We start from the raw sequence: 17,542 nt of genomic DNA, 5'->3' as shown, positions 1-17,542 counted from the left end.
TCCATTCAAGTATGCAGTCTATTCCTCATTGACAACAAAAACACGTCGTTTCATTTTCACCGTTAGCGTGATGCAACAGTGATGTCACGTAATGCAGCAAACACACGCAGGACTGTGTTTCTTCCACACGATGAGTTATTGATGCTGCTCGGGTACAATGCAGTGTTTTCCTTTAGCGTCTTTGTGCTGTGCTGGCCACTGACAGCGGGGACAATTGCCCCACACAGCTAGATCATGTAAATGCAATGACAATTCCCCATCCGCTAACCCTTATTGTTCAGTCCACCCAAAAAAAACACATTTCTGCTGCAATTACAACACACATTTATTATGCCATAAATAGCCAAATGAGAGCCATTCTTGCCATACAACACCTACAGGAACTGATTCTGGAATGGGCCCAGGATGACCCACTCCCCCCCTCTCCTCATATAGCAACAATTTGACAGGACATGCTGGTTAAAAAGAAAGAAAGAAAAAAAGCAAAGGGCTTGAATCTGGTTACGGTAATTGCCTCCTCATGTTGTCTGAACAGGCTGTTTGCTTAATGGTAGACTGGGTGGGGGTTCAGCCTGGGTAGGATACTGGCATTATTTGAGATGCCGCTGCCATCTCTCTCCTCCGCGACCCCGCTACCTGTTACCTTGGAGACAGCAAAATCCATTTTTGCCCAGCCTTGCTCTCTCTGTCTGTCTGGTAACACACTCCATTCCAGATCCACTTTGCTATTTACACACACACACACACACACACACACACACACACACACACACACACACACACACACACACACACACACACACACACTCTTACACACACACACACTCGTACACACAAGGCTCTCACTGTTTGCCTGTCCCTTCATCATGTTTCACACACACCAAGGGCACCCCCCCCCTCTCTCTCTCTCTCTCGCTCTCTTTCTTCCTCTCTCTCTCTCCCTCCTTCTTCCTCTCTCTCTCGCTCTCTTTCTAACTCTCTCTCCCTCTTTCTTCCTCTCTCTCTCTCTCTCTCTCTCTCCCTCCATCTGCTGAGAGTCACTCAGGCAGCTCAGATCACAGACACTGCAGCGCTCCAGACAAAGGAAGGTGCCGGCAGGAGCACAGCTACCTATCCGCTCCGTTACACTCGGCGCAGACGAGCAACCTCGGATTAACTAAAGAGCCATCTATTGGCACCGGAGCGCGCTACTTTTCACAGCACTTTCTATAGGGAGGACTAACTCTTCTGAGAAGAGGCGCGAAATGCCTAAATGCCAAATAGTCTCTGCCTAATCTGTGTTCTCTCTCCTTTCTGTTCACAGTTCAGTTCCACATTGCTCATTTGTATGAGATTCAGGTAAGCGCTTTGCTCTTTTGGTCAAACCTCTGCTTCAATTTCTAATTCCCTCCACAGGACGCAAAGACTCTCGTTTCGTTTCCGTCGTTTTAATTTATGACAATCGTTCGTTGAATGCCCCAGTACCGCGGCTATAGCCGCTAGCCTAGTTAGCTTGGAAAAATCACAGTGCATCTTAACGCCGGGGATAGCCCTATTTTTGTGCTTTTGAAGGAGGTGCCCGACAAATTGAGGAGGGAGCAGTGTGGGTGGGTACGTGGGTGGGAGGGAGGGGATGGGAGACTCCTCTTGGCCGTGCAGCGAGGTTGCCACGGAAACAAGAAAGTCTGTCTCCCTCTCTTTTGTATGCCGCTGGTGGTCTCTTTCTCTCTCTCTCTCTCTCTCTCTCTCTCTCTCTCTCTCTCTCTGTGTCTCAGTTGAGAGAGGTACAGTAGCTCTTGCCGGTGCCAGCACTTTAGGACTAATGTGTGTTTTTGTGCTGTGTCAGAATCCAGCGCTGCAGCGGAAGTCTCGGGCTTCAAAGCTTCGCTGCAAAAGCGTGACTCGATTTGGAGGCGGGGAGGATTTTCATTCAGATAATGACTTTGGCAGTCCTGCTTTGTTGTTTGGATGGTGGAGAACATCTGGACACGATGCGAGAGGATGGCATCTGGCGAAGGTCATGGGTTGATTTCAACTCCACGAGGCAGCGGTGTAACGCTATCCAGAAGTTACGCTTCGGTTCACACCGCGGTTTGGACATCACGGTTCGCTACATGTTTGGTACAGTGGGGGAAAAAAGCAACAAAAAAAACCCAAATGCATAAAGCTAGCTTTTCTTTTCATTTATTTTGAACAGTGGTGCGAGTTAGTGTGTTCCACCTATTGTCGTATAGTAGTAGTTGAAAATTCAAAATAAATACAATGTAATAAAATAGCAGCTAAAATTGCTATTAAAAGCAAGCAATGTATCACATTTGTGATTAGCTTGTAGCTACTGTAAGGCCATTATGCAGCTTTGAAAGGTACTGTAAAGGGCAGGGACCACAGATACGTTGTAACGAGGCTTGAGCACTTTTAATAAATACTCTGCGCCTGCATATGGATCCTCTGCCCCTGCATATGGATCATCTGCCCCTGCATATGGATCCTCTGCCCCTGCATATGGGCTCATAGCTGAGGAAATGGAAATGCCAATTGCTTTGGTTATGTCTTTGGCCCCGTCTGCTTTCGCATCCAGAGAGAGGCTACTTACAATCAGCAGGGATAAGTAGTTGGACTCGGATGTTATCATTGCTGTCATGGCCGATAACAGATATTTACAGATGTCGATATGATCTATATAAAAACACGTTATGATAATCAAATTATGTACATACTGAAAAACACATGTAAACACTGTGAATTTGAAAAAGTAATGTCTTTATTTCCGAAACTTTTGGAAAAGCAGATAAGTCATGGATTTACCGCATTGTTTCCTCTAAATATGAAGATTTGGCCCAACACCGATGAGTAACCGATATTAACATTTGCTCATCAGACCGATACCGATATATTAAGAAATCACTAACATCGGCCGATATCGATATATTTGCCGATATATCGTGCATCCCTAGGTGATGCCGTCGAATATGCGTTAGCAGCATGTTCAATGTATTTCCACACACACACATACTCTCCAACTGTCGAACAACGCAGACACACCATCCTCGTCCGACCCACCACTCCCTCTCCTCTCTGTCGTAGTTCACCCGACATTTCCCCACACACCTGATTTGAAAGAAGCAGGGCAGGTTTTCTAGCTCCTGTGTCTCATTACCACACACCACAGTGTGACTGACTCAGTAGTAACTTGAGCTAAGCTTAGCATGGCATGTTGCTAACTGTTGTTGCTTTACAACTTAAGATTTCCGGGTGGAACTCACGCTTGTGAAAGTTGGTTCCACATTACATTAATCAATCTACAAAGTTTTCTCTATACGACTGCATGCACTGAACCGTAAAACCACTTAGCCTGCGGAGCCACCTAGATGCCCCAATGGATGCATTTTCAAATTAAAATGCATCACAGCCCCCCTCCCCGCCCCAATGATTCATCAGCTCATTCTCTGCCTCCTTCTCTTGTCACCATCACCCCTCCCCTCTCTGCCCCTCCACTCTGCATATCCAGAAGAGATACCGGGCTGCCAAGGAGGCCTATGAGAGCCTTCTGCAGACAGAGGATCTCCCTGCACAGGTGAAGGCCACTACCCTGCAGCAACTAGGTAAGAGCACCCACCTGCCACACACGAAGTATGGAAAATGATTCTGACAATGACCAGCTTTTACAAAAGTATGGTTTTTACAACCTTTATTTTGAAATGTACCAGCTTACTATGAATTGCTATCCCCCCCCCCCCCGAGCGACACTATGCACAGCACAAAGAATTAATAACAGTATTTGCCTAAAAAAGGTGATCACTGAATGGAATTTTTACAACTTAAAATGTTTAGACACACACACTTGCTTTTCCCTCTTAATTTCTGCAAGCTCCCTGCAACTTGACCGATCTATTTTAAAAACAATACTAGGTAACACCTAGTATATAGCTGGCCCGTAGTGTGCCAGTCACCCTGCTTGCATGATCATGCCATTGACCTGCAAGCCAACTGATTGAAGCTTTTCCTCGTAAGTCCATTTTATGATTTCAGGGCCACGACCTATAAAGTGGAACTATTTGCATTGGTCATTTAGTTGCATTTAAGGATGTACATTTTGCTGATATGAAATCTAAACCTGAGTCATAGCATTTGACCATGGAAACACACAAGAAATATCTGGGCAGAGTAGAGGTTGTGCACCTTGAGGTGATATATAGCACTCATGCTAGGGCGGCACGATTGTGGTCAAATGATAATCACGATTATTTTTGATCAATATTGAGATCACGATTATTCTTTGACTTTGGGAACATCATGCATTTATTGAACTAAAAAATGAAACCACACGCACCACAGCATGTTTTGGCTTTGGAGGAGGGGCCAATGTGGCACCACTGTGAGGGGAAGGGGTGCGCCGGATTTATAACACAAGACAAAACGAGAGCAACGTTGCTAAATGGAATGCGGCACGTTTTATTTGTGGGAAGATTGTGGGAAGCCAAAATCTTAATCCCGATTAATATTCGATTAATTGTGCAGCCCTAACTCATGCAAGTGATTATGTTGGGCTTTCCTAAAAAAATAAATAGAGACTGATTTCAAACCATTCTTTGTCTGACGGCTTCAGTTGATGAACAGCTGAGGTGATTTTATTCACGTCTGATTTTCCAGGCTGGATGCATCACACAGTGGAACAGCTCGGGGACAGAGCCAACAAGGACAGCTATGCCATCCAGTGTCTGCAGAAATCTCTGGAGGCCGACCCCAACTCTGGACAGTCCTGGTACTTCCTTGGCAGGTAGGGTGTGTGTTTGTGTTTTTCAACCTGAGTCCAAAATGGGTGAAGGTTTGCTGTAGACTAGAGGACAGTACGAGTACCAGGAAGTTTAGACAATTGTAGAAAAATATTTGAATTTACGGTACTTTTTTCTGGCATTGACAAATTACCTGAAACTCACTGATTCATCAAAACCCACCGGGAATACCCGTCTGAGCCTGGCACATTTACAGCACTTGTGAAATTGGATTCTTAAGTACATTGTGAGATGCTTCTCACGTTGTACTTAAAGAGCGACTGTGCCTATTTTCAACCAGCTTTGTGTCATTACAGTAGTATTATGCAAATGAACATCTTGCCTGGAACGAGAGCTCCCCGTTCTTTCGCAGTACTCCGTGCACCAAATGACTCATATGACACATTTGGTGCAGGAAGTACTGCGATATACTGCATGTATACGGTTATTTGTGTCCCATTTAATCAGTTATACACACTGTCGAACTAGCCTCATTCTAACTAATGAGGCTATTTTAATGCAATCGCAAATATGCCTACTAACGATATGCTTTTGTAACATTGTTTGGTTGCAGCCAGTTAACCGATGACCCCGAACGGAGAGCTAACATTAGCCAGCTCTGCCTAGCTAACGTTAGCCAGCTCTGCCTAGCTAACGTTAACCAGCTCTGCCTAGCTAACGTTAGCCAGCTCTGCCTAGCTAACGTTAGCTGGCTATAGCCACAATACACTGCTAATACAGACACTTCACTGCTTCAGGGCAAAATAAATTACTTGCCCAAGGCGGTTCCATGGTCCGAAACACCGATAAACCAGGAATCTCTGTGTATGTCTGTGTGGATACAACCAAAGGCATTCATCTCTGCCTGATTAACATTACTACACAGAGCAGACAGTGCTGCCTGTACTCCTGTGCTGCTGTTCTCCCCGCCCCCAGCGCTAGAGCTGTGTGTTCCGGCAGCGCTTGTTTCATATCCGGTGGGATGGTCGGTGCAAATGTATTAATATTGAACTCGGCACTGCACTGAGTCAGCATCAAGTTTGAAGTCGATTTGACCAACAGTTCTCAAGATATGCGAAGGACAAAATACTCACACACAGACAGATCTGCCATTATAGTGTAGATATACAGTTCCTTTCTCTGGTCATGGAAACATAGAAAAGTACATTTGGAACTTGTCCCAATGCACGTGTGACCACACATTTTAGAAGAAGAATCTTCAGTTTTATAGTGAGAGGGCCTAGATTAGGGGTTCCCAAACTCTTCCATGCCAAGACCCCCCAAATAGCATTAGCCTTTGGCCGCGGCCCCCCTATTGCAAGAAGAAAGAAACCCATTGACAATACTATTGAAAATGTGAAAAATCATATCCATATCCATACAACCTCAGGATATATTTCCTTACTTGTATTAATGCAATAACCTATTACATTTATATCTCAAATCTTTCCTCATTTCTTCATATTCAATATTTCTTCATATTCAATATTTCTGTTTTCTGTTATACACATTGTTCCAGACTATTACCCACACCAGTTTGACTGGCAGGCAATTAGACAGATGGGCATGGCAAATATGATTTTTATGTGGAAGGAAAGTATTCAATTATATTTAATACTACACTAAATACAATTATACAGAAAAGATATATTCTTTATGTATTATACTGTAGCATTAACAAATATAACAGAATCATTTCCTTCCCCATGAAGATGTTTTTTTAAGCATTTCCATTAATTTGCTAAGGCCCCCTAGTGGCGCCCCCCTAGGAGGGCCCAGCCCCCACTTTGAAAACCACTGGCCTAGATGATGATTCTACTGCCCAGTCAGTATGGAGGAACATCTGTAGATAGGAACCCTGTTTATACAGGGTATCCGCAGGGTCTTGAAAAATATTAAAATTTGATCAATCAATTTAGGGAAAATTAAGGCTCTTAAAAACTATTAATCACCATTTGAGAGGTATTACATTTTGTAGCTATTGTATTGATGGTGATAAATGAGCATTACAATATCATCTCATATCGATCGCAGACCCCTGACTTGAATCGATATCGTATCGTGGCAGACTGTGATGTCAGCAAATATCGTATCGTCCAAAGAATCAATATATCATATCGTGATGAAACTTTTGATTTACACCCCTATCGCTGATGTGACGAAAGTGGCGTTGAGGTCTTAAAATATATTGAAAAAGTATTTAAAAAGGTCTTAAAAGGCATTGAATTTAACTTTGGGATTCCTTTGGGATAACTTTGGGAATGCTTTTCCTTGTCTACAGCAAAAGCTTGACTTGCCTTTGTCTTCCTGCAGGTGCTACTCTAGTATTGGCAAGGTCCAGGATGCCTTCATCTCCTATCGGCAATCCATAGACAAATCGGAGGCCAGTGCAGATACCTGGTGCTCTATAGGGTAAGGGCAAGTTTGTTCAATCATGTTCTCAGATGACCATCACCATAACCTATTTTTATTAGGGATCGGCAACGAATTTTGAATTTTCGAAAGATCGACTTTTATTATTGAAAGTCGAAAATCATTTATTGACAATCTTGTCTTAAAAAGTACGTTTTCCATTGTTTTTACCGGCGCCTCTCTCTTTAAGAGCAGCAAGTTTGTGCATGTGACGTTGCCCTGGCTGCGCACTCACTCACGCAAGGAGCATTAGCGGCCGACAGTAGCACCCAGCAGCTCCTTGATAGAAACGTAGTAGAAATAGTGTCTACATTGCATCAACACTCATTCACAACAAAAAGGTTTCAAGGCTCGCTACTGCATGAAGAAAAGCTGATATTCTGTACTGTTCCATGGGCTATCTCGGCTTCGTTCGGGAAGCTAAGCTAACGTGGCTAACCTAGTCTGGGACCTAGGTCCGTGAACGTCAATAAGAGTGCCAAAGTCACCCCCTCTCCCTGTCCATGGGATTTCATCCGCCATTCATTTTTCCATAGACCTGGCATAAAATGCTTATAAAAATTGTTTATTCAAACCAAGCGATTCAACTATACTTAGAATGAGGGGAGACCATATAACATTTGTGACTCTCTTTTTTCCCCCTCATTATTTTAAGGGGCGGCTGAATTTTTGACGAAAAGTCGACTTTGGCCCAGTGAATTTCCGAATAGTGTTTTTGCTAGAAATGCCCATACATCCCTAATTTTTATGCACTTATTTTTGGCTTCCCTGATATATCCAACAATCTCCCGTTTCCTTCTGTAACCACCTATTTTCTCTCAATGCTTTATCCTGCTTCCCCTACAATTGTTTTCAAAAATGTACCTTCAATCTCCCAATTTCACCCTTGCTTCAATCACCCAATCATCCCCCATATGTCCATTCTCTCTCCATGAACAACCACTTCTAACCTCTTATCCATCTCTTCCATTGTCCATCCCCCTCTCCTCTCCATCCATACCTCCTCTCCTCCCATTGTCTCCCTCCTTCTCTCCTCACCCGCCAATCCTCTCCTCTCCGCCCCGCCCCCTCTCTCTCTCTCTGCAGGGTTTTGTACCAGCAGCAGAACCAGCCCATGGACGCACTGCAGGCCTACATCTGCGCCGTGCAGCTGGACCACAGCCACGCGGCGGCCTGGATGGACCTGGGCACGCTGTACGAGTCGTGCAACCAGCCGCACGACGCCATCAAGTGCTACATCAACGCCACGCGCAGCAAGGCCTGCACCAACGCCGCCGCGCTCACCCACCGCATCAAATGCCTGCAGGTGGGTGGAGAGGGGAGCGCCGCCCTCCCTCTGGAGGGGCAAAACCAAAAGCAGGAGTCGCCGATGCCACGGGAGCCGACTTTGACATATGTGAATATGACTTTCAGTGTCTTTTAATTCTGCATTTGGATGTTGTTTTATTCAGTTGTGTGTGCGCCTATATCTACATGGGCTCTATTTTGGCAACAGTGTTATTGATTATTTCACTTAGCGAGCTCAGTATCTCGACTTTTGTTCAGGCCTAAGATCAGTTACTCTATTTAACCCTAAGCTAATCAGGTTAGTGTTGACGAACTAGCTGACTATTACTATCTACTCCGATCTGATTAGTGCTAGTTCTGTGAAGCAAATGTAACATACAGCTAATTACAAATAGATTTCTAACCCTAACCCCGCAATAAGTGCCAAAAAGATATAGACAATCGCAATTGGTCATTACATTTACTTCACTATAATAGATACCCACCTGACACCTCAGGTAGGTTAAATCAAACGCTGACAATTGTTTTCGAAATACTATTTGACCAAGATCTGAGAAGAAACGTTACTGATAGTTGGCTCCCTCAACATCAGCGGCCTCCTCCTTTTCCATCCCCCCTAAACCTCCCAGACCCTAAAGCTCCTTCCACCAGGACAGAGGAACGGGTGGGATTTTTCAGGGTTTGCTTTTTTTTAGCACACAGAGGAGATGACAGTTTCCTGGCTTTTGCCGTTTGATATCGGCACCCCGGTGAGGCCTCCGCCATGTTGGATTAGTCCGTGTATCATTCCGTAGGGATGTGATTACGAGTACAAAAAAGCCGGGAACAAAGCAGGAAAACGGCAAACTCCCATTTAGACATGACATGAAACTTGTGTACCGAAAGATATCTGAAATCATCGAAGAAGAAGCTCTGAAAAATCACATTTCTGTTTCCTCTCCTGCTGGGTGATCTGCTCTAACATTTTCCTGTAAATAAAAGAAAAGTGTCCCTTTCTTAAATGAATTGTCCAGAAGCACCTTTTCCCGTGTTGCTCAGATGTTTCTATAGATCTTCAGCTGACTGGATGGGTGGAATCCAGGTGGTCCCAGGCTTCTCTTTCCCTCTGGTGGCATCTTAACTTTTTCCTGGGTTTTACCTATCCTGTTCTTTGAGATCTATACTTGTGTCTGACTCACAGGGTGATTGCTCCTAAGTGGAGCTTCTTTTGATCTTAAATCTTTAGCTCCTTCTCATTTTGCTAAGAAAACGCCACCTTAGCTCCCCAGAGAGTTATTTTCCTTATCCTGAGATGCATCTTTATCGGGCAGATGGTTTGAAGCAGGGATAGATTCACGATCAGGTTAATCATAGGTCATAGGTCAATCTTAAAGTCACCCCTTTGCCTTCATTAGGTTTAATATTTGGGATCTTGCCAATCCCCGTTGTCCCATGTGTTAATTTATTCATTTGCATTTTTGTCCAAGCCTTTTGTAAAAGCAATGTCATTTCCTGTACGTATGCATGAAGGAACGTTACATTTTTCACCAGTTATTTGAGCATAACTCCATGGCATTAAGACGAGCTCAGTGGCTGGCTTAATGGACCTGTTGTGATTGTGTTTATTGGCTTGTGCAACATTGTAGCTGAACGTCATTCCAGTTATGAAGACCTCCTTGTTGGGTCGATGCGTGACATGGGCCTAGCAGCCATGCTAATAACTATGTAGCCAAAACAAATTTTGAAGGCACAAGCTTGGATGTCGCTATCGATTTCCAATCTTAGCATCGCTTGTGCTATAACCTCTTACCAATTTACCATTTACTGATCATTTCCTTCTTTTGAGGTCATCGTTTTGTTTTTCCTTCAAACCTTGTGTTTTATTTATTTTTTTGTTTTGTTTTGTTCTTCACGTCGTTCTCCATTCCCATAGGCTCAGTTGAGTAACCCCCAGCTCAGTAGCCTACAGGGTAAAAGTAAAATGCTCCCTCTTATTGAGGAGGCATGGAGTCTGCCAATCCCCGCTGAGCTAACCTCCAGGCAGGGAGCCCTGAGCACTGCAGCGCAGCAGGTGAGAGACCAGATAGAGCAACTACACCTCCCCCTCCCTCCCCTGCCTCTTACCAAGCGCACACACACACACACACACACACACACACTGGCATTCCAACACATAATCTGTATGTACACACAGACATACCTGCAGGTCAAAACACATACACACACACACACGTTCATGTGTACACTCACTGACTCACCCATTGATATCAAGGTGAACACACAAGCACACACACACACACGACGATGGGTAACACTTCAGCCTAACTCCACCCTCCACACTCGAACGCAGATGCCTAAAGAAGCCGAGAACATAAAAGGTAACGCTCGCAAAACTAAACTGATGAATAAGTGTCGTGAAACGTGTCAAGTGTCAATAAGTGGCACGTCACGTCAGCAGACGACACTGCCGTCGGCACACACTCAAGTCAAATTGTAACGTGTTGAAAATGGCCACTGTAACACGTCGGATGTCGCGGCTGCTCTATGGCATCTGTTACGGCTGAGGACGGGTCCAGCCAAGTGTTACCCAGCCCTGACTCCCTTTCTTCTCCACAGCACAGTAGTCAACTCGGCCTCACCCATCACGCTCAGCACAAGTTTCACAAAATAAACGGATAAAGCAGCTGTGCAGGTTATTCCTACTCCCTTAAAAAAAAAGAAAAAAAAAACTTCTGAGAACTTCAGGTTTTTCTCTTTCTTCTTTCTTCTGGTGCATACCTGCACCGTGCTGGTGTTGGTTCCTAATCTGCTTTGGTTTAGGCTGAGAGCGCCTTTCTGCTGAGATCAAAACGCTCCTAATTCTGACACAGACGTGTTGGTAATTCTCACACTCGTTGACGTTTGGCCTTTGACCCTGCCCCGACGTGATTGGTGAGGTCGTGCTGCCGTAGAGTAGATCCAGGTCTCCCATTGGCTCTGTCCATCTTCCTCCCCCTTTTAGTAGTTGACCTTAGGTGTCCTGCAGCTGCTCGCAAAGCCCCAGCAGCAGCACCCCCTAGTGTTGCATTACCACTCATTCCATTCACAATTCCCATCATAGAGGCCAGTAGTTCCATTGTGTCCATGTAGGTGTGTGTTCACTGTTGTGATGTTGACTTGGCATTGGAATGTGTTGGATTTTCACTTTTCAGCAGTGATTGGATTTGTTTCCAGTGACTTCATTGTAAGATGTGTCTATTTACAGTGTCAATGTGTTTTGGAATGGGGAGGTTCTTGATCGATAGTCAGACAAAGCCATGGGTTTGCAATGGGTCAGATGTGACTGCATGTCTGGGAAATAGAGAAAAGAAAAATGATTAACGTCTTATTATTTAAATATTTACTTCCATTATGGTCGATGGAAGACAGAATAACACGTCAGGTGAAGCTTGGATCACTTGGGTTCATCTACAGTGACGAAGCATACATGCGCCAAAAAATAAATGCTTGAGTCAAGTGTTTCTCGTAGGAATGTGCACATTACGTTACGCTGTGCTTAATCAGCTGTCACCCACAGAAAGACAAAGAAATGGAAGTCTCTTAAATTATCCCTCAAAAACATCTCAGATCTGTATCTTCTTATTGAGACTGAGCGACTATGACAGCAACAGTTAATTTCAAACTAGGTTTGACAACGTAATGTTTGTATTACTAACAATGACATGGCGAGTAAATGTTAAAACAAAAAAAATTATTTGGCAGATATTGCAAAATGTCTGTGGGAAATGTAATGCGGTAGTGAATGGGCTATATCTCTAAATGACACCCGTATTCTCCTTTTTAAAAGCTCAGGTTTCACATGCTCAACAGCTGTGGCTGTACTGTTGAACCCTCAAATTGCAGTGACAGTTACTAGAGATTGCAATGGAATTGTAGTCGATGTAGAGTAACTGTAGAGAGGCTGGAAACGTCCGAGCGCGAGAGACCTATGTGAAAACAACAGCCAAGTATTATGGAGCTACGCTGGTGTGCAGCAGTCACATCTGGCCCATAGGCGTGTTCAGAGGTAAGGGTAAGGTTAGGTTGTCACTGTCAGTGTGTGGAATGTGCTGTAACCTTTAGCTTTAAAGGTGGAGTTATGCTACATGTACGCTTCAGCAGCAAGTGCTTTACAAAGTCTGAGCGTGCAATTTGAAATGCATAGAATCGCTGTGAAGAAACACGCCATTGTCTGTTTCCGTCAGAGTGATTTTAGTGCTGCAGGTGTTGACAACAACTAGTGGTGAAGTTCTACCTGTAATTTCTTCCTACAGGAAGAATGCCCCGGGGCAGTTTTTTCCCTATGAAGCACCACCTAAGATAGACAGGAGTGTTTTGCTACATGTGCTGCTTGTTTGTTCTCTATGAAGCACCACCTAAGATAGTCAGGAGTGTTTTGCTACATGTGCTGCTTGTTTGTTCCCTATGAAGCACCACCTAAGATAGTCAGGAGTGTTTAGCTACATGTGCTGCTTGTTTGTTCCCTATGAAGCACCACCTAAGATAGTCAGGAGTGTTTTGCTACATGTGCTGCTTGTTTGTTGTTCCCTATGAAGCACCACCTAAGATAGTCAGGAGTGTTTTGCTACATGTGCTGCTTGTTTGTTCCCTATGAAGCACCACCTAAGATAGTCAGGAGTGTTTTGCTACATGTGCTGCTTGTTTGTTGTTCCCTATGAAGCACCACCTAAGATAGTCAGGGGTGTTTTGCTACATGTGCTGCTTGTTTGTTGTTCCCTATGAAGCACCACCTAAGATAGTCAGGAGTGTTTTGCTACATGTGCTGCTTGTTTGTTCCCTATGAAGCACCACCTAAGATAGTCAGGAGTGTTTAGCTACATGTGCTGCTTGTTTGTTCCCTATGAAGCACCACCTAAGATAGTCAGGGGTGTTTTGCTACATGTGCTGCTTGTTTGTTGTTCCCTATGAAGCACCACCTAAGATAGTCAGGGGTGTTTTGCTACATGTGCTGCTTGTTTGTTGTTCCCTATGAAGCACCACCTAAGATAGACAGGAGTGTTTTGCTACATGTGCTGCTTGTTTGTTCCCTATGAAGCACCACCTAAGATAGTCAGGAGTGTTTTGCTACATGTGCTGCTTGTTTGTTCCCTATGAAGCACCACCTAAGATAGTCAGGAGTGTTTTGCTACATGTGCTGCTTGTTTGTTCCCTATGAAGCACCACCTAAGATAGTCAGGAGTGTTTTGCTACATGTGCTGCTTGTTTGTTGTTCCCTATGAAGCACCACCTAAGATAGTCAGGGGTGTTTTGCTACATGTGCTGCTTGTTTGTTGTTCCCTATGAAGCACCACCTAAGATAGACAGGGGTGTTTTGCTACACATGCTGCTTGTGCCCTATGAAGCACCACCTAAGATAGTCAGGGGTGTTTTGCTACATGTGCTGCTTGTTTGTTCTCTATGAAGCACCACCTAAGATAGTCAGGGGTGTTTTGCTACATGTGCTGCTTGTTTGTTCTCTATGAAGCACCACCTAAGATAGTCAGGGGTGTTTTGCTACATGTGCTGCTTGTTTGTTCTCTATGAAGCACCACCTAAGATAGTCAGGGGTGTTTTGCTACATGTGCTGCTTGTTTGTTCCCTATGAAGCACCACCTAAGATAGTCAGGAGTGTTTAGCTACATGTGCTGCTTGTTTGTTCTCTATGAAGCACCACCTAAGATAGTCAGGAGTGTTTTGCTACATGTGCTGCTTGTTTGTTCTCTATGAAGCACCACCTAAGATAGTCAGGAGTGTTTAGCTACATGTGCTGCTTGTTTGTTCCCTATGAAGCACCACCTAAGATAGTCAGGAGTGTTTTGCTACATGTGCTGCTTGTTCCCTATGAAGCACCACCTAAGATAGTCAGGTGTGTTTTGCTACATGTGCTGCTTGTTTGTTCTCTATGAAGCACCACCTAAGATAGTCAGGAGTGTTTTGCTACATGTGCTGCTTGTTTGTTCTCTATGAAGCACCACCTAAGATAGTCAGGAGTGTTTTGCTACATGTGCTGCCTGCTTGTTCCCTATGAAGCACCACCTAAGATAGTCAGGAGTGTTTTGCTACATGTGCTGCTTGTTTGTTCTCTATGAAGCACCACCTAAGATAGTCAGGAGTGTTTTGCTACATGTGCTGCTTGTTTGTTCCCTATGAAGCACCACCTAAGATAGTCAGGAGTGTTTAGCTACATGTGCTGCTTGTTTGTTCCCTATGAAGCACCACCTAAGATAGTCAGGAGTGTTTTGCTACATGTGCTGCTTGTTTGTTCTCTATGAAGCACCACCTAAGATAGTCAGGAGTGTTTTGCTACATGTGCTGCTTGTTTGTTCTCTATGAAGCACCACCTAAGATAGTCAGGAGTGTTTTGCTACACGTGCTGCTTGTTTGTTCTCTATGAAGCACCACCTAAGATAGTCAGGAGTGTTTTGCTACATGTGCTGCTTGTTTGTTCTCTATGAAGCACCACCTAAGATAGTCAGGAGTGTTTTGCTACATGTGCTGCTTGTTTGTTCTCTATGAAGCACCACCTAAGATAGTCAGGAGTGTTTAGCTACATGTGCTGCTTGTTTGTTCTCTATGAAGCACCACCTAAGATAGTCAAGGGTGTTTCGCTACATGTGCTGTTTGTTTGTTCCCTATGAAGCACCACCTAAGATAGTCAGGAGTGTTTTGCTACATGTGCTGCTTGTTTGTTCCCTATGAAGCACCACCTAAGATAGTCAAGGGTGTTTCGCTACATGTGCTGTTTGTTTGTTCCCTATGAAGCACCACCTAAGATAGTCAGGAGTGTTTTGCTACATGTGCTGCTTGTTCCCTATGAAGCACCACCTAAGATAGTCAGGAGTGTTTAGCTACATGTGCTGCTTGTTCCCTATGAAGCACCACCTAAGATAGTCAGGAGTGTTTAGCTACATGTGCTGCTTGTTTGTTCTCTATGAAGCACCACCTAAGATAGTCAGGAGTGTTTTGCTACATGTGCTGCTTGTTTGTTCTCTATGAAGCACCACCTAAGATAGTCAGGGGTGTTTTGCTACATGTGCTGCTTGTTTGTTCTCTATGAAGCACCACCTAAGATAGTCAGGAGTGTTTTGCTACATGTGCTGCTTGTTTGTTCTCTATGAAGCACCACCTAAGATAGTCAGGAGTGTTTAGCTACATGTGCTGCTTGTTTGTTCCCTATGAAGCACCACCTAAGATAGTAGGAGTGTTTTGCTACATGTGCTGCTTGTTTGTTCTCTATGAAGCACCACCTAAGATAGTCAGGAGTGTTTTGCTACATGTGCTGCTTGTTTGTTCTCTATGAAGCACCACCTAAGATAGTCAGGAGTGTTTAGCTACATGTGCTGCTTGTTTGTTCCCTATGAAGCACCACCTAAGATAGTAGGAGTGTTTTGCTACATGTGCTGCTTGTTTGTTCTCTATGAAGCACCACCTAAGATAGTCAGGAGTGTTTTGCTACATGTGCTGCTTGTTTGTTCTCTATGAAGCACCACCTAAGATAGTCAGGGGTGTTTTGCTACATGTGCTGCTTGTTTGTTCTCTATGAAGCACCACCTAAGATAGTCAGGAGTGTTTTGCTACATGTGCTGCTTGTTTGTTCCCTATGAAGCACCACCTAAGATAGTCAGGAGTGTTTTGCTACATGTGCTGCTTGTTTGTTCCCTATGAAGCACCACCTAAGATAGTCAGGAGTGTTTTGCTACATGTGCTGCTTGTTTGTTCCCTATGAAGCACCACCTAAGATAGTCAGGAGTGTTTTGCTACATGTGCTGCTTGTTTGTTCCCTATGAAGCACCACCTAAGATAGTCAGGAGTGTTTAGCTACATGTGCTGCTTGTTTGTTCCCTATGAAGCACCACCTAAGATAGTCAGGAGTGTTTTGCTACATGTGCTGCTTGTTTGTTCTCTATGAAGCACCACCTAAGATAGTCAGGAGTGTTTTGCTACATGTGCTGCTTGTTTGTTCTCTATGAAGCACCACCTAAGATAGTCAGGAGTGTTTTGCTACATGTGCTGCTTGTTTGTTCTCTATGAAGCACCACCTAAGATAGTCAGGAGTGTTTTGCTACATGTGCTGCTTGTTTGTTCCCTATGAAGCACCACCTAAGATAGTCAGGTGTGTTTTGCTACATGTGCTGCTTGTTTGTTCTCTATGAAGCACCACCTAAGATAGTCAGGAGTGTTTTGCTACATGTGCTGCTTGTTTGTTCTCTATGAAGCACCACCTAAGATAGTCAGGAGTGTTTAGCTATATGTGCTGCTTGTTTGTTCCCTATGAAGCACCACCTAAGATAGTCAGGAGTGTTTTGCTACATGTGCTGCTTGTTTGTTCCCTATGAAGCACCACCTAAGATAGTCAGGAGTGTTTTGCTACATGTGCTGCTTGTTGTTCTCTATGAAGCACCACCTAAGATAGTCAGGAGTGTTTAGCTACATGTGCTGCTTGTTTGTTCCCTATGAAGCACCACCTAAGATAGTAACGGGTGTTTAGCTACACGTGCTGCTTGTTTGTTCTCTATGAAGCACCACCTAAGATAGTCAGGAGTGTTTTGCTACATGTGCTGCTTGTTTGTTGGAGTGCTAACACAATATCACAGTTGCGCTCTCCTCTCTCTCCCTTCCTCAATCCCCATGGCTTTGCTCTGCCTTCTTGCCTCTTTCTTGTCATGCTTCCTCCCTATCGCCCTTTCATCTCACCGCATTTGCTGTGTCTTTTACCTGCCTCTTCTTTTCTTCCTTTGTTTTCCTGTCTCCATTTGCCTATGCTCCTGCCTACCCCTCCCACCCCATCTCTCTCTCCCTCTAGGCCTGTAAGCCCCATCACAGTGCAGAGGGTGGGGGCTCGGGTCAGTCTCTGCCCCCTCACATGGGTGCTCTGGGCCAGGCAGAGGATCAGTCCAGCCCGGCCAAGAGGAGGAGAGCCTCCAGCCCAACCAAGGTAACTACCTGCTGCCCTTGGACCCATATATATCACCGATATATAAACTCCTCAAAAAAAGTTTGGAAACGTTATTTCGGTCGATTATTTCTCCCCTTTAATAATACCAATTGGCATTGTATTTTATATCGTTGGAAAGCCTGTTTAGTGATAGGGCTTT

The 17,542-nt window shown here is 44.4% G+C and overlaps 1 protein-coding gene across 1 annotated transcript in view; it reads left to right on the top strand.

Moving 5' to 3' along the window:
• LOC310773854 (lysine-specific demethylase 6A-like) overlaps positions 1–17,542 on the top strand; it is a 115,384-nt gene that overhangs the window by 49,417 nt on the left and 48,425 nt on the right. Inside the window, exons 8-13 of the mRNA XM_083633836.1 lie at positions 1,304–1,338; positions 3,488–3,581; positions 4,630–4,756; positions 7,065–7,163; positions 8,250–8,559; positions 17,251–17,382. Coding sequence (XP_083489962.1) covers positions 1,304–1,338; positions 3,488–3,581; positions 4,630–4,756; positions 7,065–7,163; positions 8,250–8,559; positions 17,251–17,382 — 797 coding nt within the window. The remainder of the gene's footprint in view (positions 1–1,303; positions 1,339–3,487; positions 3,582–4,629; positions 4,757–7,064; positions 7,164–8,249; positions 8,560–17,250; positions 17,383–17,542) is intronic.

Source organism: Poromitra crassiceps (genome assembly GCF_964638095.1).
Source record: "Poromitra crassiceps genome assembly, chromosome: 3".
Classification (NCBI taxonomy): domain Eukaryota; kingdom Metazoa; phylum Chordata; class Actinopteri; order Beryciformes; family Melamphaidae; genus Poromitra; species Poromitra crassiceps.
Note: the sequence above shows the minus strand (reverse complement) of the source record. Positions and strands in the feature narration are given on the sequence as shown.